This window comes from Gobius niger (assembly GCF_951799975.1).
Source record: "Gobius niger genome assembly, chromosome: 3".
Lineage (NCBI taxonomy): Eukaryota > Metazoa > Chordata > Actinopteri > Gobiiformes > Gobiidae > Gobius > Gobius niger.
Window position 1 is genome coordinate 2,519,634 of NC_136854.1, and position 27,733 is coordinate 2,547,366.

The 27,733-nt window shown below is 40.6% G+C and overlaps 1 protein-coding gene across 1 annotated transcript in view; it reads left to right on the plus strand.

Moving 5' to 3' along the window:
- Positions 1 to 329: 329 nt before the first annotated feature.
- Positions 330 to 27,733, plus strand: part of LOC306960567 (protein NLRC3-like) — a gene marked incomplete at both ends in the record, with an annotated part of 45,839 nt that continues 18,435 nt past the window's right edge. Inside the window, one exon of the mRNA XM_079553000.1 lies at positions 330 to 493. Coding sequence (XP_079409126.1) covers positions 330 to 493 — 164 coding nt within the window. The remainder of the gene's footprint in view (positions 494 to 27,733) is intronic.

The following is a 27,733-nucleotide window of genomic DNA, read 5'->3' on the forward strand; positions in this document are numbered from 1 at the left end:
ACAGTGGAACTTTGACTTGTTATTTTGGTTTGTTTTGTGATTAAATGGAATGAGCCCATGCTGTTCATTGAGTAAAAAATAAAAATGAAACCAAACTAACATATTTTGGGGGGAAAAATTGAGATATCACTTTTTTTTTTTTAAAGAATGTATTTGTAAATTCCTGCATTTAGAAAAAAAAATATTTAACTGGTAAGTATTTGGACACCAAACAAAAGTATGTAGGGTTATTCATCGCCCCGGTGAGAGGAGCTACCACTTTGAGTTCTACATCATGGCTCATGGAGGTTCACACCATTCAGCGGCCGCGTTAGTGAAGAACGGAGAACATGTTTTTATCGCAGGTGAACGACGGATACGGCACCACGTCCAGTGGAGTCACTCTGCTCCTGGAGGCCGGAGACGTGGTGTTTCTGCGTCTGTGGCAGAACCATGTAATCTCTGATACTCAAAATCACCACAGCACGTTCAGTGGTCGCCTGCTGTTCCCCATGTGAGACTCTGGTGTCGCTGTTTTTAACCACTCAGGATGTGGCGTTCATGACCAGCTCTTTAGAACGGCTCTTTAACATCGCAGACCTGGATCAGTGTGTTATAAAAATGAGCTGTGCATATTTAAGAAACAAATAACGATGTGAGCAACAATATATGTTATGAAATAGTGATGATAAAAGGTTTTAATAAAAGGTTTAATCATTGGTTATTGAGACGTTTTGTATTTTAGAAACTTATAATAGGCTTGTTGTTGAAGTACTTTGGTGCATATAATCACTATACTCACTTGTTGAATGTTATAATGAAAGATAGACTGTGGTGAAAATAGATGGTCAACGGTAATTTATTGAAAGGGGGGCAATATGGTGGGTTTTTCCCAAACCATCGTCAGAACTCCAACCGTTACATTCACTGCAAATTAAACAGTTTGTGCAAATCAATCACAAAAGCTTCTAGTTAAACATGTTGTTGTTGGTGTTTTTTTGTTTCAACTGGGCCACACTCAGTAGAGCTCAGATATATAACTATGCATTTTAATTAAATATGCTCAAAGTAAAGCACAGACTTCATCACAGCTTTCTATTCATGGATTCATTTATTTTATACATATATTCAATACAAAAAATGTATATTATATTTTTAGAATTTGCAGCGGGCCAATTAAAAGTGGGCCACGGGGCCGTAGTTTGGACACCCCTGCTCTGTTGGCCGCTAATGCTAAACCCTGTTAGCCGCTAATGCTAAACTATTTGCTGCTCATGCTAAACATGTGTTGGCAGCTGATGGGTTTTGTTTTGAACATGGCGCCGACTGAGGGCGACGCGTTACGAGCCTCTCGCTGTTTTTAGTCTCAGTCCTGCTAATCAGTTTGTTTTCGCTGCCAACGACCTCCTTAGTTACATCTGACCGTCAAACTCTTCTGGACATCAGAGAACATGTCCACGAGTTTCCGAGTTCGGAGATTTTCCAGCAGACGTTGTGAAAATACCGTGGCAAAAAAGAAAACGCGGTGGACTCCTGTCGAGGCTGAGACAGCGCCCCCCCATGGTCTCCTGCCCCCAGCGTTTTGTTCGCCAACATTTAATCTACTGGCAACAAGATCGATGAACTTTGCTGTCGGGTCTGTGCCCTGCGGGAATTAAAGAACTGTTACGTTCTTTTTTTTTTGGAAACGTGGTTAACACCGGGCACACCAGACAGAGCAATACAGCTTGAGGGCTTTGACCAATCGAAGGACGCGACTGGCAAGAGTCGGCCTTTCTACTCACCGAGAGAAATTCCCTCTGTCCCGCTGACTGGAGTGTATATTCCACCTCCAGCTGACGGGAGCGTAGCCCTGGAGCAGTAGCATGACCCTATTGGCGAGTGTGAGCGATCATAGCGGGTGACTTCAATCACTGCAACCGAAGTGCTGTCAGCATGTCAGCTGCCCCACGTGAGGAAACAAGACCCTGGATCACTGTTATTCCATGATTAAAGGAGCATACAGGTCCGTGCCAAGACCGCACTTTGGGAAATCAGATCATTCCTCCGTGCTTTTGCTATCTGGGTACAAACAGGAAGCACGACGGGAGAAGCCCACCGTGAAGACAGCGCTGAAGGTGAGCTCAAGCTGCAGGCTTGTTTTGAAATTACTGACTATTCCAGCGTGCATGAGTATGCCGATGTGGTTTCAGACGATGTTTCGGTCGTTCCCTAATCAGCAACCGTGGTTTAACAGTGACGTAAGGCTACAGCTGAAGGAGAGAGATGCGGCTTTTAACCCCTTAACTCCCACCTGAACCGAGCACATTTTCTCCAGTTTGGCTTTACCCCAGTCCAAAAGCTTCTGGAAAAAAGCTGTGAAATAGCAACAAAACTGAGACGAAAACAATGATGGAAATGTGACAAAAAAGTGACAAAAAATGTAAGAAAAAGTGGCAAAAATGTCACAAAAATTTCACAAAAAAATGGACAAAAAATTGACGAAAAAATTACCAAAATGTGACATAAAAATTACGAAAATATGATAAAAATTTGACAAGAATATGACAAGAAATGTATTTAAAAAATGGAAGAAAAAATGACCCAAAAAAATGACCAAAAAATGACAAAAAAAAAGACAAAAATGTGATAAAAAATGACAAAAAAGTTACAAAAATGAGTTGAATACCCAACAAAAAAAATGATAGAAAAAAAATCTGTTGACGTGTGGAAAAAGATCCTTTCGGTTCAGGCGGGAGTTAAGAGGTTAAATCGGGCGATCCTGAGCGCTATAAGTCAGCTAGATTCGGGCTCAGGAAGGCTATTACATCTGCTAAAAGTAACCATAGGGACCAATTGGAGGAGCTTCATTCCCAGATGAATTTAGCACCTTCTACTCTCACCATGAGCGTGTAGTGGACTCATCTCAAATGGAGCTCCTTCCAACTGAGGACTTGGGTTTGCACTGAGGGTCAGGACTTAAAATCTCAACAATTATTCCATCAATCCTTGTAACTAAGCTAAAAGCCCTTGGTCTTGGCTCTTCCGTCTGTAAGTGGATGCAAGATTTCCTGACAGGACGGCCACTGACTGTGAGGGGGGGCAACACTTATTCATCTTCTGTGGTTTTAAACATGGGGGCGCCACAAGGATGCTGTCTTAGTCCCTTATTGTATAGTCTGTATGCTTATGACTGTGTGGCAAGACATCCCACAAACAGCATTTTTAAATTTGCAGACGATATCACGATCATAGGTTTGATTTCTGACAACAATAAGCTGCACTACAGGGACGAAGTGAGCTCCCTGATCACATGGTGCAGACAAAACAATCTCGCCCCGAATATAGAAGAAACAAAAGAGCTCATTATAGACGAAGAAGCAGAAATCACCTCACACGCCTGTCCACGTTAATAGAACTCCTGTGTAAATGTACCTGACTCCTCCCACCTCTGCCCCTTTCAAACGCACCAGTCTAATCACTCACTGACTTTTATTACTGCGGCGTCACCTGAGGCGGAGCTGCTCTTTGCTCCTGGTCGGGCAGGTTTCTTTAGTCACACACGGGACGGAGAGGAGCCACGGAGGATCTGACTGACACAGGACCACGGCTTTAGGGCCACACGCACCCATCCAGAGGGCCCAGCTCCAGAGGGTCCAGCTCCAGAGGGCCTCAGCTCCAGAGGGCCCCAGCTCCAGAGGACCTCAGCTCCAGAGGGCCCCAGCTCCAGAGGGCCCCATCTCCAGAGGGCCCCAGCTCCAGAGGGCCCCAGCTCCAGAGGCCCAGCTCCAGAGGCCCAGCTCCAGAGGGCCCCAGCTCCAGAGGCCCAGCTCCACAGGGCCCCAGCTTCAGAGGGCCCCAGCTCCAGAGGGCCTCAGCTCCAGTGAGTTCTGTGACTGATTTCAATCCCACATTCAGGATTCAGGGGTTTGTGTGGGCAGGGTCACTGTGAGTCAGATATTAGTCAGATAATCACATAAATAAAGTCTGTTTCCTTCATTTGACTTTGACTTTTTGAACACAAAGTCCTTTAATCATTTATTTTAAACGTTTAACAGAGTCATATTATTTTAGACAACACCACACATTAGTAGGAAATACATTGTTGAGTCAGAATCGTTTGCCCATATGTCAGAGACAGTAATGAGTTAGATTTACTTGTTATGTTTAGTTTGTTTTAGCCTCGACTTCTACAGGTGTAATATTGTGAGCTGGTGTCGAACTCTAACCTCAGATAAACCTGAATAAAACAATAAAGTGGTGCAGTTTTACGGCGGTGTTTACAGTAAAGACGTGGGACTGTGATCCTTCAGAGGCTGGTGAAGGTTAATGATTCATCTTTATTATTGGATTATCGATTATGGAACAGGTCTCTTTGAATGAGGCCATTTCCTCGATGCTGTGGGCAGTGGGTTCATCCACAACAGCTTTATTTACTGAGTTTAGGAAATCTCTCGTTTCAGCAGCGAATAATTAATTATTTTATGTAGTGAAGCCAAATCGATCCCGTTCACCAAGTGTTAAACATGTAACAGTTTTTCTTTGTTGCTAATAATTTCTTGTTCCTATAAATTAACTCAGTGACTGCAAGTGTCCGGTTAGAGGAATGTGGAAGTCGTTAGTGCAAAACCCCTATAGATACAGACGGCATCTCTGGAAACGCCCATATATGGTCATGTTTGAAACAGTTAAAGCAGCACTAAGTAACTTGTTTACCTTAATAAATCCTTCCCGTCGTCCCTCTGGGGGTAATACAAGTGTTTATGGGATGATTGGGGGGTCTTTCATCTCTGGCCTGAAAATCACAATTGCAACTTCGCTGCCACCGGGTCGGAGTCACCAATACACACTAGCGGAATCACGAAGATGAAGCTAACAGGCTAACGGGCAAAGCTAACTGTGGGTTAGCAACACTTAAACAGTATTTGCAGCCAAGTCTGAGTGAAAACAATGATCTCCATTGTGTAACTGGATGAACAATATCCCTCTGGCCCTTTTTTTTTCTGTCAGTGTAGTATTTACTCTCACGGACAATTAATGAGTAAAAAACACAACATGCTACGACACCTGCAATGGCACTCATGGCCTCTAGGGGCATGATTTACTTAGCACTACTTCAAGGAGGAAACAAAGAAGAGAAAAATCGTACGTTTCTCCAATTATTCAAAAAATACTTTAACAAATGTAGAATAATTGATACAGTTTTATACTAAATAAAGATACAAAGGCATGGAGAGCAAAGTGGTTCAAAAAATAGCATCATGCTATATGCTAACACTAGCTACAACCAGTGGCGGCTCCAGACAACTTTGATTGGGGGGATAATGGGGGGTCCTGGTCATTTCAAGGGGGGTCTCATGAAAACCAGCAAAAAATACAATGGACACGGCTAATAACTGAATATTACTGCTACTAAACAATAAAAACAACCCAGCATACAGTATCAACTACTTTGTTTTTAATTCATTAATAAATTGCTGCCATAGCCACACCGAACCACAGAAAACATTTTAAAAAAATAGCATCCATTCTCATACTCTACTTTTTCATTTTCTCCTCTCCTTAGTCTCCACAGGTGTGGTTTGCTGCAACATATGAGTTTATAGTACATGAATAGGGTAGTATTTATGCTAAACACAGCAATACAATAGAAAGAGGTTCACTTCACTCACCAATATTGACAGCTCTTTTGGACAGTCTCCTCCTGTCTTCTGTGCTCGTCTTTCTCTCCAGTCTCCTCCTGCCCTCTTCTCCTCTTAATCTCCTCCTGTCTTCTTCTCTGCTCCTCTTACTCTCCAGTCTCCTCCTGCCCTCTTCTCCTCTTAATCTCCTCCTGTCTTCTTCTCTGCTCCTCTTACTCTCCAGTCTCCTCCTGCCCTCTTCTCCTCTTAATCTCCTCCTGTATTCTTCTCTGCTCCTCTTACTCTCCAGTCTCCTCCTGCCCTCTTCTCCTCTTAATCTCCTCCTGTCTTCTTCTCTGCTCCTCTTACTCTCCAGTCTCCTCCTGCCCTCTTCTCCTCTTACTCTCCTGTCTTCTTCTCTGCTCCTCTTTCTCTCCAGTCTCCTCCTGCCCTCTTCTCCTCTTACTCTCCTGTCTTCTTCTCTGCTCCTCTTACTCTCCAGTCTCCTCCTGCCCTCTTCTCCTCCTACTCTCCTCCTGTCTTCTTCTCTGCTCCTCTTTCTCTCCAGTCTCCTCCTGCCCTCTTCTCCTCCTACTCTCCTCCTGTCTTCTTCTCTGCTCCTCTTTCTCTGCTGTCTCCTCCTGCCCTCTTCTCCTCTTTCTCTCCTGTCTTCTTCTCTGCTCCTCTTTCTCTCCAATCTCCTCCTGTCTTCTCTTCATTCTCCAAAGGTGTGATTTCCTGCAACAATTGTGTTCATAGCACATTAAATACAATACAATTTAAACCTGTTAAAACATAATGTCAGGAGTGTACTCACCACTTAAAAGAGAACAATTCGCCTGTTGTTATGATTGGCTGCAAAGCGATCAATAACAACATCTACATCCATCTCTTTTGTTCTTCTTGAAGTGATTGCCAGCACAGCAAGATTGCTGGTTCGGACATCGCCACTTTTGTTTCTGAGGTAGGTTTTTAAACGCCGTAAGCAGGAAAAGCTCCTCTCACAAGAAGCTGTTGATACTGGCAGTGTGATGGAGATGCATACAAGTTTGTATAAATCAATGAAAGCCTCCTTGTATGGCCTCAATAGAATTAGCAAGTCATGGATGCTGCTGAGAGAGACCCCATTTTGTTTTTTTCTGTCAATGAGGCGTTTCAGTTGATGTAGTTCTGCTGAAAGGTTGTCTTCTAATATGCCATAGTGTCTAGCCATGGGTTGAAGGGCATCTTGGTCCAGGAAGGTCTTGTGTTTGGGATTAATAGCTGCAACTCCTTTCATAACTTGGCAACTGTCAGTAGAGAAGCGCCTATTCAATTCACTGATTAAACGGTCAAGTACTGGGAAAAAACTGTGGATTTTGTAGTCTTCAGCCGTTTGCAGTATCTTTTTCCTTGTGTGGCTGGTGTATTATTTTTCTTTTTGCTTGTTGGCACTGCATGTCAATGCCCACTCTCTCACACATAGGCCGCTGTACATGAACTGTATTGTTCAGTTTCGTTCCGACAAACGGGGCACTACTTTTTCTTTTGCTCAAACTGTTCAACGTTAATAAAAGGAATCCAAGCAAAAAGTTCTCCACGCATTATCCTGCAGTTAATGAAAAAAGTATGATTTATTGGCGCACTATATTGACTTCATATTGAGACGTGTAAAACGGTTGAGCTCGATTTTCAACCAATCAGCATCGAGAATTTAAGTAGGTCAGAGCCAAAATCACGCTCATATCACTCCGCGCATGTAAACATGGAGGAGGACGTAAACAGCGCACCTTCATCTGAAGATCAAGCTCGGTTAACACCCGTAAAATGTATTCTTTGTGTCGGAAAAGATGGTGGGAAAGGTCCGCAGCCCTTTACCGAAGTCCGATGGGAAAAATTAAAGCAGTGTGCGAAGGAATGGCTGAAGACGTCGGACACTACGGAGCTAGCTATTGCTAATAAACAAGTAGCCCTCCTGGACAAACCGGTCTCAGATGTCCCAACAAACCACGGCTTTCACCCGGCTTGCTATCAGCGTTTTATAGACATAAAACGCTTGACTTGTGCACAAAAGCGTCAAGATAAGACAGAGCGGTTGAAAAGACTTGTAGCCCCGGTTGAAGGCTCTAAAACGGTTTCGCCAAAGAGGCTACGTTCCAAGTACAGCTTGATGAAACTAACACCTACAACAACAACAACCACGTCTTCAAAGCCACCAACAAGCCAGCACGTTCTGCCTAAACTGTGCATAATTTGCAAATTGGTTGATCGGTTTATCACCATCAAAGGAAAGCGCCAGCTTGACAAGTTGGTGCAGTCTGAGACGGAAAATGCAGGTATGTTTACTCACGCGTTAGTACGAGCGATCGCTGTTATTGTTTACCTCCGCAATTTTCGCTGAATGTTTTGGTGAATGGTCGGCAACAGCTGATGCATCCAGGTCTCTAACTCGGTTTTATAAAATGATAGATCTGTTACAGCGCAAGAGAAGCAATGCCCTGTTTATGGACATTGTTTTTGCCGATCATAGGATTTTAATAAAATATGAAAACGTAAAATGCCTACCATGGCCAACAGATATGACAACATAGCGATCGCTCGTATTGCATATTATGCAAGCTACTACAGCTGCTCCTCCTGTATTAGACTATCATGATTAAGTGCATTCACTTCTGTTATTTAACTTAAACTGTGAAGCTAATATAGACTCATTACATGCAAAGTGAGATATGTATAGCCTTTATTTGTTATAATTTGTTGATTTGATTGTTATGGCTCAGCTTGTAAAAACCCCAAATTAAAAATGTCGGAAAATTAGATTATGATCAAAATTATAACAAATAAAGGCTTGACATATGTCACTTTGCAAGAAATTACAGAAATAAATACACTTTTTCATGATCTTCTAAATATAGGTAGAGCACCTGTATATTGTCAACTGGGTTATAATTTATTCTCAATATCTTGAATGTAGGACTTCTTCGTGAGGCAGCTCGAATGAAATCAGATGAGAGCATTCTGACACACATTCGTGGGAAAGATTGCATTGCAGTCGAGGTCCGATACCACAAATCCTGCTATCGAGATTACACAAGATTTCTCAGCAAAACTCAAAGAGATAGGTAGGTACAAAAAATTTTTGTTCACAAATCTGTGGTATCACGCTTATGACATTTACATATTGTGTGTGAATGCAATGTAATTCCACGCCCTAAAACACACACTCGTTCATCTGACATATTGTACATGTTTTCATTTGCCTATCAGAGAATAGTTGCTTTGCAGGTGACTCATTAAGACTTTCTGTTTTCCTATTTTAGAGCACGTTACTCAACTGTCCTGCAGTATCAGAGAGGCTACAAAGCATTCTGCAAAACAGTAATTGAGGGTCGCCTAATCGAGAAGCAAGAAATTCTCCGGATGACGAGGCTTGTGCAGTTGTTTTGTAAGGCTATAAAAGAAGAAGAAGGATATGACATTACGTCATACAGGTAATAATTATACAATTGTGAAGTTTGTGTTCCCACTTAAAAGTTAGAGCAGTGATTTGTTTTTGTGAAATTATGAATTGTATTGTTTTCTTCTATGACAAATGTCTCATGCTCCTGATTAAATCTGAAATTGAGAAATATTTTATACACTTACAAGTAAGTCACTAAAAGGGCATTTTACAGGTCCGATCTGCTGAAGCGCTTCCTACAGTGAGATTATCCACAACTACTCTTCCATAAACCTGTGCGACGGAATCTCAGCGAGATGGTGTTTTGTGAAGGACTGTCAGCTACAGACTTTATGGAGCCAATGTCGACCTCGAGTACTGAAACTGAAAGAGATAGTGACAGTGCAGAAGATATCGGTGAACCCTCTCGTGACACTGCACCTTACACAACACATGAGGCCTACAGTTCAGACAGAAAGCGTACTTTGTTCTCTGCTGGCATCATAGTGCAACAAGCTATGCGAGGTACTTCTGGTATGACAATACCATGGCCACCACTGTCAACAGATCTGAATATTGATGCGGCTGATACCATGGTACCTGTGGAGCTGTACAATCTGCTGGCCTGGTGTACTGGAGCATCAGATGAACCTGTGTTTGATAGGAAAGTACAGTTGCCTGAGGATACCAACACGAGATTACTGTCCATCTGCCAAGACATAGTATACCTGGCATCAAGTGGTAAAAAGCCTACACCTAAATCCCTTGCATTAGGGCTGACCATTAGGCACTTAACCGGCTCTTCCCAGGTGTTAAATATTCTGAGCAGACTTGGACACTGCATATCAACATCAAGTACCATTGGTTTTGAGACAGCCTTAGCCGAATATCAGCTGGCTACTGGGACAGATATACCAAAGTGTATGTCAAAGCAGCATCCAACCGTTTTGGTGTGGGATAACATTGACTTCGGGGAGGAGACCCTGTCTGGACGAGGTACTACCCACCACACCAATGGTATAATGGTTCAGAGTAAAATGAAAATCGAAGACCATAGGAGGACTGTCTTCATAAGAAAAGGTGTAAGGACACTGCAACCACAAAAGAGTGTTCTGGACCTATACATTCATACCAAGAGACAGGGGCCTCAAGAGCTAAATGTTCCTCTAATGGAGTATGATACTGTCCCATCTATGGAACTGGCACAAAAAACGGATACAATCTATGTACTGCTAAAATATAGCTGTCATGCAGTATCAGACATTTCTCTTCCAGGATGGACTGGGTTTAATTGCTCGACTCAGACTAGCTCACTGCCAAAATCTGCTATCTACTATCTACCAGTTATAGAGGCTTCCCCTACAGAAATGACCACCGTAAACACCATACTCACTAGAGGTGTGGAGATTGCTGATCGACTAGAGTTGGAGAGTGTTGTCACTGTGTATGACCAGGCCATATACGCTAAAGCGCAGCAAATAAGGTGGAAAGACCCAAATCTGATGCAGCGTATCATCCCAAGACTGGGTGAGTTCCACACAGCCATGTCCTTTATGGCGGTGATAGGCAAACGTTTCAAGGAAGCAGGACTACAGGATATGCTGATTGAATCAAATGTGGTAGCTGTTGGTTCAATAAATGGAGTAATTAGTGGACATCGCTACAACCGTAGCATTCGTGCACACAAACTCCTCTTTGAAGCAATGCATTTCTTGCGGTTGAGGTCATTTCTTCAGTCCCTTCCTGAGCAACAGCACACTTGTTACATATCAGCCATGGAAGATCTAGTACGAGAGTACAAGTCTGAGGCAGGACTTTCATCTAACTCAGCGTCTGACATATTATCAGATATGCTGTCCTGCTATGATAGATATGTACATGAGATGAACTCTCTTAATCCCACCTTTGGACTTTGGAGCTCATACATTGAAATGGTTCAATTTTTACTGAGTTTCATTAGAGCAACCAGGGACTCTGACTGGAGCCTTCACTTAGCAACAGTGAGACGTATGCTGGCATGGTATTTTGCATATGACCGCCAAAATTATGCAAGGTACCTATCAGCATATTGGGTCGAGATGATCAATCTTCCAAAGACTCATCCACACTGCTATGAAGAAGTTACTGCAAAAGGAAACTGGACAGTACAGCGTAAGGATGCTAACAGGTTCTCATCCATAGCTTGTGACCAAGCAATAGAACAAACCTGCAACCGTGATTCAAAGACCAAAGGCGGCATAACTGGGATAACACTGAGCAGAGGTGCCGTCCAGCGATGGATACTGTCTCATCCTGAACGTTCTGCAATCACAAGGCAGTGTGAAATGATGGCAGGAATCCAACATGAAGAGAGGGATCACAAAGAGTTGGATGCAACAAGAATTGCAAAAGACAATGAAGCTGTTACATCTTTGGTTTCAACGGTTGAGTCTATGATCAATCCCTTCCTGCCTCGTGAAGATCTTGTATGTATTAGCTCTGGTGTTGTTGCTACAAAGGCTGTCAGAGATGACATACAAAGTGCTTGTGATAAAGGCGAAACAGCTCTGAAAACTTTCATCCAAGATCGAGTCCAGTCATCAAAAACAGACTTTTTCTCTCCAATAAAGTCCTTGAAGCTCACTACGTTTGGGGATCAAATGAAGAAATCATCCAAGACAAAAGATGGAAATCAAGTCATTCTAAAAAATGATAGGAGACTCTTTGCACGACTGTTAGTGATAAGTCAATCCCGGTCTGTAAACTTGAAAGAGATTCTGACATATTCACTTGGCAATATCTCATCCCCGCTAGCAAGCACTGATGGTTCATTAGCCAAAACAAATAAGGCTGCTCTTCTAGCTTGTTTAGAATCGAAGAACAAGGACTGTCATGTGAATAAGACTGTTGGTGATAATGGTGCCCTACTGATAGATGGCATGGCATTGATCAGGAGTCTCAAGAATATACCGGACACATTCGGTGAGCTCGCTGATGATCTTCTTCAACTTATCATTAAGATGGGTAGAAAGTTCAGTTGTCCAAGGGTCGATTTTGTCATTGATCGCTATCCAGCAGTGAGCATCAAAAATGCTGAACGATCAAGACGTGCTGTTGCTGGACAACAATTACTGCAAATATACAGTATCAAGCAGAAGACTCCAAGTCAGTGGACCAAGTTTCTAGCCAGTGGTGAAAATAAAGAAGCCTTGACAGACTTTCTCTTTGAGACATGGAGAACTGTGCCTTTACAAGCAGCTGGAAAAGACATAGCTATCTTTGTAGCACACAGAAATGTATGTCATCAACTCACTCTTAAAGATGGTGTTACGTCTATCAAAGAGGTAGAATCTTTAACTTGTGACCATGAAGAAGCTGACACAAGGCTCCTACTTCATGCAAAACATGCCTGGAGTGAACGTTATGATAAGATAATCATCCAGAGTCCTGACACTGATGTTGCCATCATTTCACTTCCATTAATGGCTAAGCTTCCCTCAACAAAGATGTACTTTCTGACAGGAACAAAAGACAGGCAAATAATGTTAGATCTCCAGGCTATTGTTTCTGTTTTGGGTCCTTCACTAACAGAGGCACTGATAGGACTACACACATTCACTGGCTGTGACTCAACTAGTTCCTTTTATGGGAAAGGAAAAGAGAAACCACTAAATATAGTGTCTGGAAATGCAGAGTACATCAGTGCATTTGTTGCTCTTGGGAGGCAATTTGAAATGGACAGCACCACATTTGTGGCCATAGAACGTTTTGTGTGTGAGCTGTATAGAGAAAAGGTATCAGATGTTAATTTGGCCAGATACAATAGGTTCTGTGTTCAGGCCTCTTCCGAACAAGCATTACCTCCAACAAAAGATGCACTTACAGAACACTTCAAGCGTGCTAACTACCAAGCTGCAATCCACAGGAGAGCATTGGATCCTTTTATAAATGCTCCCAGTCCAGAAGGCTTTGGATGGATTGTCAAGGATGGTGAGCTCATCATATCATGGATGACTAAAGATCCAGCTCCTCAAGAGATTTTGGGGTCACTCCACTGTGGGTGTAAGTCTGGCACTTGTACAGGTGGAAGGTGCTCATGTCACAAGGCTGACCTGGCCTGCACTGACCTATGTAAATGTGTTCAATGTGACAATGTGAGATCAACTGAGGATAGTATTTCATTTGAATCTGACAGTGAGGACAGTGATCTTGATATTTAGTGATGTGTATATGATAAATTGAATATAGGACATATATATTTTATGTAAATGAATCAAAATTTAATCGAATCATTCCTGTGAATATGTACAGTGCAGTTACTGCTTGTGTATGCAATTTGACAATTCACCATTAAATGTGTTATTGATTGACTGCGGAATTCTTCCGCAGTCAATTATTGGTTTTCATGTTCTTTATTGATTGACTGCGGAATTCTTCCGCAGTCAATTATTGGTTTTCATGTTCTTTATTATTATTCCTCTTCCATCTTTTTCCCGATTTTCTAGAGCTTTCAGCACCTTCATGCTTTGTGCAATTTATGCAAGTTATGCATCAAAACGTTCCGCATGTTGAGGAGAAGGGTGCTATTACTTTTGGGACTTCTGCAACTTACGTTTTTTCCGCAATCGGCCAAAATGTCTGAGATTTTTCCCATTGACTTATAATGGGGCTGCCGCAAATCCATGCTTTTCTGCACTTTTTTCTGCATTTTCTGCAGTTTCTGCACTTTGTGCATGTTCAGCTTATGCAACTTGTGGGTTTTGAGAAAAAATTGTCCTTCTGCAGTTTTCCAGTTTTTTTATACGGGAGTTTGAAATATTTGCATTGGTGTGTATGGGGGAATCCAGCCAATCAGGAGACTCCAGGACTTTCAGCCATTTGTGCAGCTTCTGCCAATCAAGCACTGAGGCCATTTCAACAGTTTGACCAGTTTATGGAATATAAAAGTTTATGCAATATTAACAATTTATGCAAAGTAACCACTTTATGCATTTTAAACTGTTTATGCAACTTAAGAGTTTATGCCATTTAGGATTTATGAATTTTAAAGAGTTTATGCAATTTACATAATTTATGCAAATTAACCCATTCATGCATTTTACCACTTTATGCAGTTTATGCAACATGATATTTTATGCATTTTACCAGTTTATGCAAATTAGATTATGCAAATTAAGCAATTTATGCAATTTGAACAGTTTATGCAATTTCTGCATTCGCTTCCCGCAATTCCGCAGTCAATCGCAATGGCGCAGCCATTGCATTTCTAGTTATTATTCCTCTTCCATCTTTTTCCCGATTTTCTCCAGCTTTCAGCACCTTCATGCTTTGTGCAATTTATGCAAGTTATGCATCAAAATGTTCCGCATGTTGAGGAGAAGGTGCTATTACTTTTGGGACTTCTGCAACTTACGTTTTTTCCGCAATCGGCCAAAATGTCAGAGATTTTTCCCATTGACTTATAATGGGGCTGCCGCAAATCCATGCTTTTCTGCACTTTTTTCGGCATTTTATGCAATTTCTGCACTTTGTGCATGTTCAGCTTCTGCAACTTGTGGGTTTTGAGAAAAAATTGGCCTTCTGCAGTTTTCCAGTTTTTTTATACGGGAGTTTGAAATTTTTGCATTGGTGTGTATGGGGTGAATCCAGCCAATGGGGAGACTCCAGGACTTTCAGCCATTTGTGCAGCTTCTGCCAATCAAGCACTGAGGCCATTTTAACAGTTTGACCAGTTTATGGAATTTAAAAGTTTATGCAATATTAATAATTTATGCAAAGTAACCACTTTATGCATTTTAAACCGTTTATGCAACTGAAGAGTTTATGCCATTTAGGATTTATGAATTTTAAAGAGTTTATGCAATTTACATAATTTATGCAAATTAATCCATTCATGCATTTTACCACTTTATGCAGTTTATACAGTTTATGCAACATGACATTTTATGCATTGTACCAGTTTATACAAATTTGATTATGCAAATTAAGCAATTTATGCAATTTGAACAGTTTATGCAATTTCTGCATTCGCTTCCCGCAATTCCGCAGTCAATCGCAATGGCGCAGCCATTGCATTTCTAGTTTTGAAAAGTGTTCTTTTTATACATTATATTTTGGCTTAATTCTATTTGTTATTCAGATTTTACCTCAAATATTAACTTTGTATGTTGGTAATATTGGTTGGTAATATTACATAATGAGAAGTAAGTGGGATGTTAATGCTAAAGTAGAGGTTTTCTTGATAATCTGATCACGTTTACTGTGCCTAGATAACAACTTAAGGTAGATCACACATTTCAAACTGGTTTATTTTGTACTTCAAGCATTAATATTGCATTTTTTGGGTTTATTTGAGGTCTTGGGTTTGAAAGTGCAAAATTAAAAAAAAAAAAAAAAATTACCTTTTTTTTCAAAATGGGCACCTTTAGCATCAGTTTTCTCAAAAACTGCAAGGTTGTGCGTGGATAACTTTTTCCTAAGGAATCTCTACATATTTCTGATGTTAAATATAAAAAAAATTGTTAGTGCCCCACTTGGTGGAACGAAACCCTATTTCTCGGCCTCTTTTAGGCTACTGACAGCGGCCTAACATGTCACTTGCGCTCTGCCACAGATGGGTCCAAGTTTCACCATTGCGTTCTTCTTTGAGTGTGTCAACCAGTGCAAAGACCAGATCAATGGCAGATGCCAAATCTAAATCTGTGGCCTGTAGTTGGTCTGGTGAAGTTTTTGTGAGCCCAAATATGTTCTCCAGCATGTAGATTTGCAAGACAAACTGTGCATCAATCAAGCCATTTAGTGATCTAGCCTCAATAGCCCTATGGCTATTTGTTTGATTGCTGATTTCCTCAAGTGTGGCTAAGATGCTTGGGAGGGTTCGCTCTATTGCCCAAAGACTATAGTATTGACATGCCCATCTGGTATCTGACAGACGTTTTAATTCCACAGCTCTTTTCGTGGGCTAAAGTTCTGTTTGTTTCTCCATGAACACTTTGTGAGTTACTGAACCAGAAAAAAAGTTGTAAAGTAACTGAACCGTGGCAAAGCAGTCAGCAACTGGTTTTACATTATGGACACAGTCAACTAAAACCAGGTTTAATCTGTGTGCATGGCAGTGGATGTACACTGCATGTGGAACTTCTCTGCGAAATTTTTCCTGAACACTGTTGTTGCAGCCAGACATTACAGATGCCCCGTCATAACATTGTCCAACGCATGCATTTTTTTCTATATTGAATTTAGCCAATGCCCCTTTCACTGTCACAAGTAAAGACTCTGCATCCAAACCATCAGCTGGAACAAAATCAAGAAACTCTTCATGAATGTCATCATTGTGTATGTAGCGCAGAACAATAGATATCTGCTCTTTTTTGCTCACATCTTTTGTTTCATCCACCATTAAAGTAAAGTGCTGTCTTAGTTTAACTTCGTTACTAACCTGTTCTCTCAAAATGCAGGCCATTATATCAATTAACTCGTTCTGAATGTCATGATGGACATATTTTGCATTAGCAGGCCCACTCAATATTTTTTTGGATACAGTGCTATCAAACTTCCCCAGCAGATGCAACAATTCAAGGAAATTACCTCTGTTGGTGGACTGTTCATTCTCTCTGTGGCCTCTCTGACCAAGCTGTAAAGCGCAGTGACTCAACAACTGCTCGCATGTAGATCCTGTTTTCTTTGACAATTTTCTTATGTCCATCGTCATGGAGGTGCATCAAAATCCTCGATCCGTTTTTCTGTCTCTCCTTAAATTCACACCACCCTTCCATTGCCATTTTGTGAGAAGCGCTGATGTTATGTTGCGCCAGTTTCTCTCCTCCTTTTCTCCAGTTTTTAAACCCTTCCTGGGTGAAGCATTCTGAGTAACCACCAGATCCATGCACACTGTGAAAAAAATGCCCGCTGTTGCGCTCGATGAGGCGCCATTTCGTTCCCTCTTTTCACCTGTCTCCTCTGCCTCGGGGGCTGCGAGTTGCTCGCACCTACTCGTCCTCCAAATCCTCGGTGTCCTCTGTTTCCGGGATCAAGCAGGCCTCGCCTTCCATTGTGGGTATATTTTCACTCCTATTGCTATAATTTCCGTCTGCTCTCATTTTTTTTTGAGGTATGACAAAGCGATCTATTTTTAGCTTCGAGCTCTAGCTCCTGCGTGCTCGCGGCTGCGCCTTGAACGCAATGACGTTACTTTTTTTAATGTCGAAAAAATTATTATTATTTTATTATTGTGTTCTGCTGCGTAGTTTTAAGAGAAACATTTTTAAATCTTTGTCCCGAATATATATATATATATATATATATATATATATATTCGGGACAAAGATTTAAAAATGTTTCTCTTAAAACTACGCAGCAGAACACAATAATAAAATAATTGTGTATATATATATATATATATATATATATATATATATATATATATATATATATATATATATATATATATATACATATATATATATATATATATATACATATATATATATATATATATATACATATATATATATATATATATATACATATATATATATATATATATATATATATATATATATATATATATATACATATATATATATATATATATATATTTTTTTTAACCAGGAAGGAGTTGGGGGTCAAGTCGGGGGTCAAGGCGTTTTTTGGGAGGGTCTTGAGACCCCCCAAGACCCCCCCTGGTGCCGCCGGTGGCTACAACTAACGTTTTTTCGCTTCTTCTGAACAATCTGCTGTAAAAAAAATTAATCTATATTCTTCGTTTCCCTCAGTTTCAGAGCGAGTCACAGCTGGACACACAATGGAGGAGAGAGAGTTCAGAGACGACGGAGCCTCTAAAACCACTGACCCCAAAGCTCAGAGGTGAGATCCTCCACTGTCCTTTATATCAGAGTCTCTAACTCTGTTCTTTATATCAGAGTCTCTAACTCTGTCCTTTATATCAGAGTCTCTAACTCTGTTCTTTATATCAGAGTCTCTAACTCTGTTCTTTACATCAGAGTCTCTAACTCTGTTCTTTATATCAGAGTCTCTAAATCTGTTCTTTATATCAGAGTCTCTAACTCTGTCCTTTATATCAGAGTCTCTAACTCTGTTCTTTATATCAGTCTCTAACTCTGTTCTTTATATCAGAGTCTCTAACTCTGTTCTTTATATCAGAGTCTCTAACTCTGTTCTTTATATCAGAGTCTCTAACTCTGTTCTTTATATAAGTCTCTAACTCTGTTCTTTATATCAGAGTCTCTAACTCTGTCCTTTATATCAGAGTCTAACTCTGTCCTTTATATCAGAGTCTCTAACTCTGTCCTTTATATCAGAGTCTCTAACTTTGTTCTTTACATCAGAGTCTCTAACTTTGTTCTTTACATCAGAGTCTAACTCTGTCCTTTATATCAGAGTCTCTAACTTTGTTCTTTACATCAGAGTCTCTAACTTTGTTCTTTACATCAGAGTCTCTAACTTTGTTCTTTACATCAGAGTCTCTAACTTTGTTCTTTATATCAGAGTCTCTAACTTTGTTCTTTATATCAGAGTCTAACTCTGTCCTTTATATCAGAGTCTAACTCTGTCCTTTATATCAGAGTCTAACTCTGTCCTTTATATCAGAGTCTAACTCTGTCCTTTATATCAGAGTCTCTAACTTTGTTCTTTACATCAGAGTCTCTAACTTTGTTCTTTACATCAGAGTCTCTAACTTTGTTCTTTACATCAGAGTCTCTAAATCTGTTCTTTACATCAGAGTCTCTAACTCTGTTCTTTATATCAGAGTCTCTAACTTTGTCCTTTATATCAGAGTCTCTAACTCTGTCCTTTATATCAGAGTCTAACTCTGTCCTTTATATCAGAGTCTCTAACTCTGTCCTTTATATCAGAGTCTATCTCTGTCCTTTATATCAGAGTCTAACTCTGTCCTTTATATCAGAGTCTCTAACTCTGTTCTTTATACCAGAGTCTCTAACTCTGTTCTTTATATCAGAGTCTCTAACTCTGTTCTTTATATCAGAGTCTCTAACTCTGTCCTTTATATCAGAGTCTAACTCTGTCCTTTATATCAGAGTCTCTAACTCTGTCCTTTATATCAGAGTCTATCTCTGTCCTTTATATCAGAGTCTAACTCTGTCCTTTATATCAGAGTCTCTAACTCTGTTCTTTATACCAGAGTCTCTAACTCTGTTCTTTATATCAGAGTCTAACTCTGTCCTTTATATCAGAGTCTAACTCTGTCCTTTATATCAGAGTCTCTAACTTTGTTCTTTACATCAGAGTCTCTAACTTTGTTCTTTACATCAGAGTCTCTAACTTTGTTCTTTACATCAGAGTCTCTAACTCTGTTCTTTACATCAGAGTCTCTAACTCTGTTCTTTATATCAGAGTCTCTAACTTTGTCCTTTATATCAGAGTCTCTAACTCTGTCCTTTATATCAGAGTCTAACTCTGTCCTTTATATCAGAGTCTCTAACTCTGTCCTTTATATCAGAGTCTATCTCTGTCCTTTATATCAGAGTCTAACTCTGTCCTTTATATCAGAGTCTCTAACTCTGTTCTTTATACCAGAGTCTCTAACTCTGTTCTTTATATCAGAGTCTCTAACTCTGTTCTTTATATCAGAGTCTCTAACTCTGTCCTTTATATCAGAGTCTAACTCTGTCCTTTATATCAGAGTCTCTAACTCTGTCCTTTATATCAGAGTCTATCTCTGTCCTTTATATCAGAGTCTAACTCTGTCCTTTATATCAGAGTCTCTAACTCTGTTCTTTATACCAGAGTCTCTAACTCTGTTCTTTATATCAGAGTCTCTAGCTCTGTCCTTTATATCAGAGTCTCTAACTCTGTTCTTTATATCAGAGTCTCTAACTCTGTCCTTTATATCAGAGTCTCTAACTCTGTTCTTTATATAAGTCTCTAACTCTGTTCTTTATATCAGAGTCTCTAACTCTGTTCTTTATATCAGAGTCTCTAACTCTGTTCTTTATATAAGTCTCTAACTCTGTCCTTTATATCAGAGTCTCTAACTTTGTTCTTTATATCAGAGTCTCTAACTCTGTCCTTTATATCAGAGTCTAACTCTGTCCTTTATATCAGAGTCTAACTCTGTCCTTTATATCAGAGTCTCTAACTTTGTTCTTTACATCAGAGTCTCTAACTTTGTTCTTTACATCAGAGTCTCTAACTTTGTTCTTTACATCAGAGTCTCTAACTTTGTTCTTTATATCAGAGTCTCTAACTTTGTTCTTTATATCAGAGTCTAACTCTGTCCTTTATATCAGAGTCTAACTCTGTCCTTTATATCAGAGTCTCTAACTTTGTTCTTTACATCAGAGTCTCTAACTTTGTTCTTTACATCAGAGTCTCTAACTCTGTTCTTTACATCAGAGTCTCTAACTCTGTTCTTTATATCAGAGTCTCTAACTCTGTCCTTTATATCAGAGTCTCTAACTCTGTCCTTTATATCAGAGTCTAACTCTGTCCTTTATATCAGAGTCTCTAACTCTGTCCTTTATATCAGAGTCTATCTCTGTCCTTTATATCAGAGTCTAACTCTGTCCTTTATATCAGAGTCTCTAACTCTGTTCTTTATACCAGAGTCTCTAACTCTGTTCTTTATATCAGAGTCTCTAACTCTGTTCTTTATATCAGAGTCTCTAACTCTGTTCTTTACATCAGAGTCTCTAACTCTGTTCTTTATACCAGAGTCTCTAACTCTGTCCTTTATATCAGAGTCTCTAACTCTGTCCTTTATATCAGAGTCTCTAACTCTGTCCTTTATATCAGAGTCTCTAACTCTGTCCTTTATATCAGAGTCTCTAACTCTGTCCTTTATATCAGAGTCTCTAACTCTGTCCTTTATATCAGAGTCTCTAACTCTGTCCTTTATATCAGAGTCTCTAACTCTGTCCTTTATATCAGAGTCTCTAACTCTGTTCTTTATATCAGAGTCTCTAACTCTGTCCTTTATATCAGAGTCTAACTCTGTCCTTTATATCAGAGTCTCTAACTCTGCACTGTTAAAAGCCCAACTTGCCATTTGCTATCAGAATATAAAGATATTAGTCCAGTGAACATGTAAACTGGTTAAATGTTCAGTCAACATGCAAATTCTATTAATCAACGTTAAAATATAGTCGTGTTCAGTGACTGCAAGACAAAAAGTTGAGACAACTTCTTCTGATGATTTTTTTATTTCAAGCCTTGACCGCAATTTGTTCGCGCATGCGCTGTCACTAAAATGTAGGGGGTCTCCCTCCTTGCCATTTCTGCTCCGCCCCACCACGCTACCATGGGCCAGACAGTCGCCTGCTGCACAAGTGAAATCAAAGGTAAGTATTATTTTCGTTAAAATGTTTTTTGTGTAAATTAATAAACACACTTCTACCCTCCGTTCCGGGTCACACTAGATGAATTTGAAGTCTCTTGAGTAATGAGGGAGATACTTTAGTCCTGCCAATTTAGCTAAACCTTTCAGTCTGCTCCTGTGTTATCTGTGGTTATAGCTAAACAAATTGATTTTGACATCTGAGAACAACATTCCTGTGAGTCCATGGATGTAGTTTGAGTAAAAAAAAAAGTAAATGAAAATTTAAATCGAGCGAGGATGCGCCAGCCCCGTAATGCTAAAGTACCCATTTCCGGTAAGCTGCAGGCAGTGTGCGCGCTGAACTCGCTCGGTTCACCTGTGCAGGAGACAACAACCCGGTTGTTGAGCCTACAGACTCCTGGCCAACCCGCCTCCAACCGGTCAGATCACCGAGAACAAACTGCACGAGACGTTGCATTGACGTTGCATTGACTGTGAGGTAACCGGGACGATTTAGCGCGGTATGTGTGTGTGTGTGTGCGCGCGCGCGTGTGCCAAAACTTGAGCTAGCTTGGTCCCCACCGGAACGCAAGTTATGCCCGTCGTTTGTGATACGTTTATGCTAAGTTGGTCTAGCTGTTTTTACGATCTTGTCGATACGTTGTTTGTTTGTTGTGTGTGCACGTTAACACATCCAGTGAGGCGCGCGCGCGTGTCAGTCGCTCACGTTATGGAGGTAAAGTTTGATGATGGATCTTATCAGGCTGAATGACGCAACGTCCTTGCTAATATTTAGTTGTTGTCCTGAGAGCATATGTTAAGCTTATAGGTATACCAAAGTGGAGGCAGAAACTGATTTATTGGTTAAACATCGTCTGTGTTTGGCTAAAGCAGGGGTCACCAACGTGGTGCCCGCGGGCACCCAGGGGCCCTTTGGGGCATGTCCAGTAGCCCTTGGGACTTTTTCTAAAGTGTAAAAGACTTCATTTTCTTGAATCTAATTCTTAAAATTACAATTATTTCGGTTCTTGTGACTCAGTACGAGTTTAAAATAAAGCTATTTTAATATAATATGGGGTCAATATCCTATAAGTGAACAGTGCACGTTTAAGTCTTTAGGATTTGTTTTTAACTGGTAGCCCTCGAACAACTTAATGCTCTTAAAGTGGCCCTCAGCTGAAATAAGGTTGGTGACCCCTGGGCTAAAGGCACTGACTTTCAGTAGAAAGGAGGGTAAGCTGCAGGACACCTCTGTCAGCGAGGAAGGGATGGAGGTGTGTTTTAGGGTGCACATCAGGTGTGGTGCCATTATCTCACTATTATTGACGATGTTTAGCCCAACTTTGCAGAAGGGGGACTCTATTGTAAGTAAATCCACGCAGTAATATCTTCACTTTACTGTGTGGATTTCGAACTACTCCTGGCATTATTTTTACGCTTACAATATAGTTCCCCCTTTTATTGGCTTAGAAAATCCACATTGTTTAATTTGTGTAATTAGACTTTGTAGTGGAACACTTGGTAACTTCTTTCTTCACCTGGTTTGGAGCTGAGGAGGAGAGGCTAAATGCTAATGCCCTCTGTGCTGTGTTTACTTAACTGAGGACACGCGTGAAGACCAGACAGGTACAAATTAAATAATCTAAGCTCAGGTAAGAACATGTCTCAATATGTAAAAACAGTGGCCTGTTCCTTTAATTCCTACTCTGAAATATTGTCAACCATTCATATTTTCCAATGTTGTGTTTGTATTTTTCAGGATGTTATGCAGTGCAAGCTGTGCACATTCAACCACAGTAGCCAAGACGTCCTCCTGAAGCACTACAGGCTACATCACTATCGAGGACGATCTTGGCAGCAGCCCTGCGTATACACGGAGTGCGTGTGCACATTTAAAACGGAAGGTGCGTTAAAATCACATCTAAGCAGGGCACATAGGAAGCCTGTTTCTGATGGAGGGCACTTTACTTTTAAATGTGAGTTGTGCGATTTCAAAAATGTTTGCCATGGAATGATTTCCATCCGCTCCCTCTTTATGTTGTTCATGGGAAGAACATGATTGCGATGAAGAGGTTTTTTTTGGTTTAAAAATGACCTTTATTAACAGGCTGCCATTGGCAAGAAAAATATTAAACATAATTGAACTCCATTTTTATGTTTTTTGAAAGATGTTTCTATTTGTGTTGTAGATGGTGCGTCTTCGTGTGGTTTTTGCCCCAGACAACATCAGACGACTGGATATTTCAGAAGTTCTCACTTCAGTTGAACAATTGAAAGACATTCTAAAGGAAACGTTTGAAATCAAGGATGACTTTGTAATACAATTTGAGGATCCAGAGTTTGGGAACGAAGTATGTAATCTGACAGAAATAACAGAACTTCCACCAGAGAGAGCAGTGCTGAAGATCATTCAGAAGTATTCGGATTCAGATGTCGACACAATTTCCTCTTTAGACACAGCCAGCATGCCGTCCTCTTCCAGCACCTCAACTGAGAATTCACCATCTGTGTCGGTCAGGCAACGGGAAAATTCACAATGGCCACAAATGTTTGAAATTCCTGAGTTTGCATATGATGTAGAATTACGTCTTGATAAAGCAAATAAGGAGTTTGAAGAAAATGGAAAGCTTCTCCTCACAATGTCAAGAGAGATGAAGATGGAAATACTGGATTCTCTGGCTCAGAAGATTTTTGCATTCACTGCCTATCCAAGCATACAGCAAATTGAGTCAGTAGCTGCTGCTTTGACCGGAAAACATCCTAGTCTTAAGGATCCAGGCCCAGGAAGCGGCTACGATAGCTGGACTAATAGCATAAAGTTTAAAATGGGTAATTATCGCCAAAAGTTACGAGTAGCCGGTTGTTCAGAGGTAGCTGTGAATAGAAAAAGACACAGGAGTTCAAGTAATGACACAAGATGTTTCAAGAAAGCCAAGCGTGGTGAGGCCAATTTCCTCCCAGACAAACCAACTGGACAGACAGACTCATCTCTCCAACAAGAAAAGGAGGCACTCTGTGATGAAATGAAAAAGAAAAATCCAAATCTGGGATTGGTGCAGTCCAAAATGGAAATGACCTTTTCCCTAAGAAGAAAAGAGATTGTTATGGAAGAACCTCTTGTCTTTGATGTCCTAAAACAATGGCCTGCATTGTTTTTGCCTGAACAGGTAAGTTCATTTGTTTCAACTGTTCATTTGAAAATGGCTTAAAATTTGTAGAAATATGCATTTTTTGTTGTTGTTTTTTAGATTGGTGCAGAATTTTTCCGCATTACTCAAGCTCACTTGATGAACAGATTCTTCTCATCTTTGGACGACTATGCACCCAAGATGATAAAGTTGTACAGGGCGCAAACTGCTTCATATGGGAAAGATATGAAAAGCCTCTTAGGGCATCTTGATGATCAGGTGAGTGTCTTTTGTCATTTTGCCTTCTCCATTTTTTCCCTCTTAATTTTTACCCTGTGTTTTTCAGGCCTCCGGAATGGTTGCCCAAAGAAAATCTGCTGCTCTGAAAGGTCTGCCATTGGTCATGAGGGAGGACTCTCAAAAGTTCCTGAGAACATGTTTGGTGAGTTATCATTTGCGAAGTCCCAGGTTGTATTACATTTTTGTAAATTAAGTCCTTCTGAGAAACATTTGTTGCCAAATGGGGGCATAATAAATAATTGTGCGGTGCTTTTTAACCTCTTAAACAAATCGAAAATCTTCTTGACTGGAGCTTACAGCCTATAGGTCAGTGCAACACCTCATTTGAAAGCGACAAAACTGATCTAAATGGATCTTTTCCTTAGGTTGCTGCCGTGTAGTTGTTTTTTTTTAATAGCTTTTTTTTTTGCTTTTTGTGGCTAGTTTGACACTTTTTTTCAAGGAGCTTTTAGATTTGGGTAAAGCCAAATAAAACTGTGAAGACTGTAGACAGTTGGGCTGCACTGTAGCAGCCCAACTGCTGCACTGTAGCAGCCCAATGCGGTTAGCGTTTATGCTTCACAGCTAGAAGGTCCAGGCTCGATTCCTACCTGGATGGAGTTTGCATGTTTCCTAGGTTTCCTCCGGGCACTCCGGTTTCCCCTACCACTAAAAGAAAAACAAAACGTGTCCAATAGGCCAGGATGAATGAGAGTGCGCATGGGGGATGACAGATGGAAATTAGACCAAGGCTACAATCCGGTGTGGCTTGGGTCCCACACCCTAAAACAATTGTCACAGCCACTGGGCCACCAAAAGCTTAAATACACACAAATATTAAGTTTTCTTTTCACCAAAGAAGTTACTTGGTGCCTCTTTAATTACTTGCCCTTTTTTTTTTCCATTTCCTTCTGATAAAACCAGGAGACGGAGCCTCCAGAAAATCTTGTTGGTGGAATGAAGATGGGAGTCTTGACCATCGTCGAGGATGATGTCGGGACTGTTGAGTCGAACCCAAACATCAGGTTTTTCGCGGTTGTGCTTGAGGAACAGATTGTCGTCGATGAAGTGAGTGACCTGCCGACTGCTGTTGCGCTCCTATTTGGACTAGTGTATGCGCTGAACATGGAGTACCCAAAGGAACTTAAATACACGTTTGAAACTATTCAGAAGGTGTTCATGTGTCTGGATGTCAAATGCTCTGCTAGAGTGCAGTCGTTCAAAAACAAAATATTAAGATATTGATAGATTTCTCCAAGAGTTCTGGTTGTTCAACTGGCCAAAAGAAAAAAAGTTCTGTTTGTGAAAGCTCTTATTTGTACAGGGACTATACCTCACTGTGAAGCTTCAGTCATTTACTGGTCTGGGTTACAGTAGTTAAACTAGGATGTTTTGCTTCAAATCATAGAAGCTTGTAGAGTCATAGAATGCACGCAATTGACCACATTCATTCTGACTTTAGATAAGAAATTTATTTACAGAATAAATTAATTGGCCAATCCCTAAGTTTTCAGTATCACTCAATGGCTAGTTGTGAACAGCAGTTAAAGAAGGGAATATACTGTAACAAAACCAAGCTCAACAAAGTTGTGATGGTGAGGCAAATTTTAGCGCTCAAAAGCTTTGTAGTTGTAGCCTGGATCTGATCCACCATCCTGCTTTGAAACAACTGACAGCTTATAAGAAATATGAAAACCAAGGTATGTGGCCACACCGCCTTGTGAATGCCCGATCCCGTAAGTCCTCTGAAGCTAAGAAGGGAAGAGCCTCGTCAGTTAATGGAGACTAGTCCGTGGCCAGTTTCACTAGGCTTCCTGGTTTTCCCAAGGTCTCCCAAGTGCACAGTATCACTCAAGTAGCAAGTCTATTCTATTTTGGCACCAATATCAACATAATGAACAAAGGCAGGTCATAAATTGAGTGAAGGCTGAAACTTCGGTCAGTCCTTAAAAGAATAGGCCACCGTTTTTATATACTGAGATATGTTCTTACCTAACCTTAGCCGAGTTAATATATCCCCGTCTGGTCTTTGTCCGTGCGCTCTGTCACGCAAACGGAGCACATACGCAGCCTCTCCCACATGTCATATAGCTCCAAAAAAGCTCACGATAGAAGCTACCAAGCTCTTCCACGTGTTCCCTATTTAAATAAAGTTACGTGAAGTGTTTTCAAGCAAAGTATATTTACACAGAAATGTAACATGTTGATTTTATAAGCAGATAAAAAGGGGTACTATATTGTGAGGCGTAATAATACGAGGAGTAAAACGTCCGCGCAGTAACTCCTAAAGGCTTCCCCGCTCACTTCCGTCAATAGAAGCTGCGTGACTTGTACAGAGCCTTTTCAACAAGCAGAAAATATATTTTCGGAAAGTGCTTGCGCATTCCTACCTCATGGTCGAGGTCCTGAGTCCTGTGTCGTCGTCCGGGGTGAGTTGGAAATCTGTGAAACATTACAACACTATATACTTTCTGCTTGTTATCACAGCCCGGCACGATGCACGTAAAAGTAATTGTTTACAAGTTATCCACGCTTCTTCAACTGTTCTCTGCGAGCTCTCTACAAGTCACGCAGCTTCTATTGACGGAAGTGAGCGGGGGAAGTCTTTAGGAGTTACTGCGTGGACGTTTTGCTCCTCGTATCATTACGCCTCACAATATAGTGCCCCTTTTTATTTGCTTATAAAATCGACATGCTACATTTCTGTGTAAATATACTTTGCTTGAAAACACTTCACGTAACTTTATTTAAATAGGGAACACGTGGAAGAGCTTGGTAGCTTCTATCGTGAGCTTTTTTGGAGCTGTATGACATGTGGGAGAGGCTGCGTATGTGCTCCGTTTGCCTGACAGAGCGCACGGACAAAGACCAGACGGGGATATATTAACTCGGCTAAGGCTAGGTAAGAACATATCTTAGTATGTAAAAACGGTGGCCTATTCCTTTAAGTGACTGAAATTGTTGACCCCATCGAGTGATGCTGAAAACATGGTTAATAATGGTAGTCAGGCCCCTGTAATTCAACTTAAAATGTTAAACTAATATACAATAC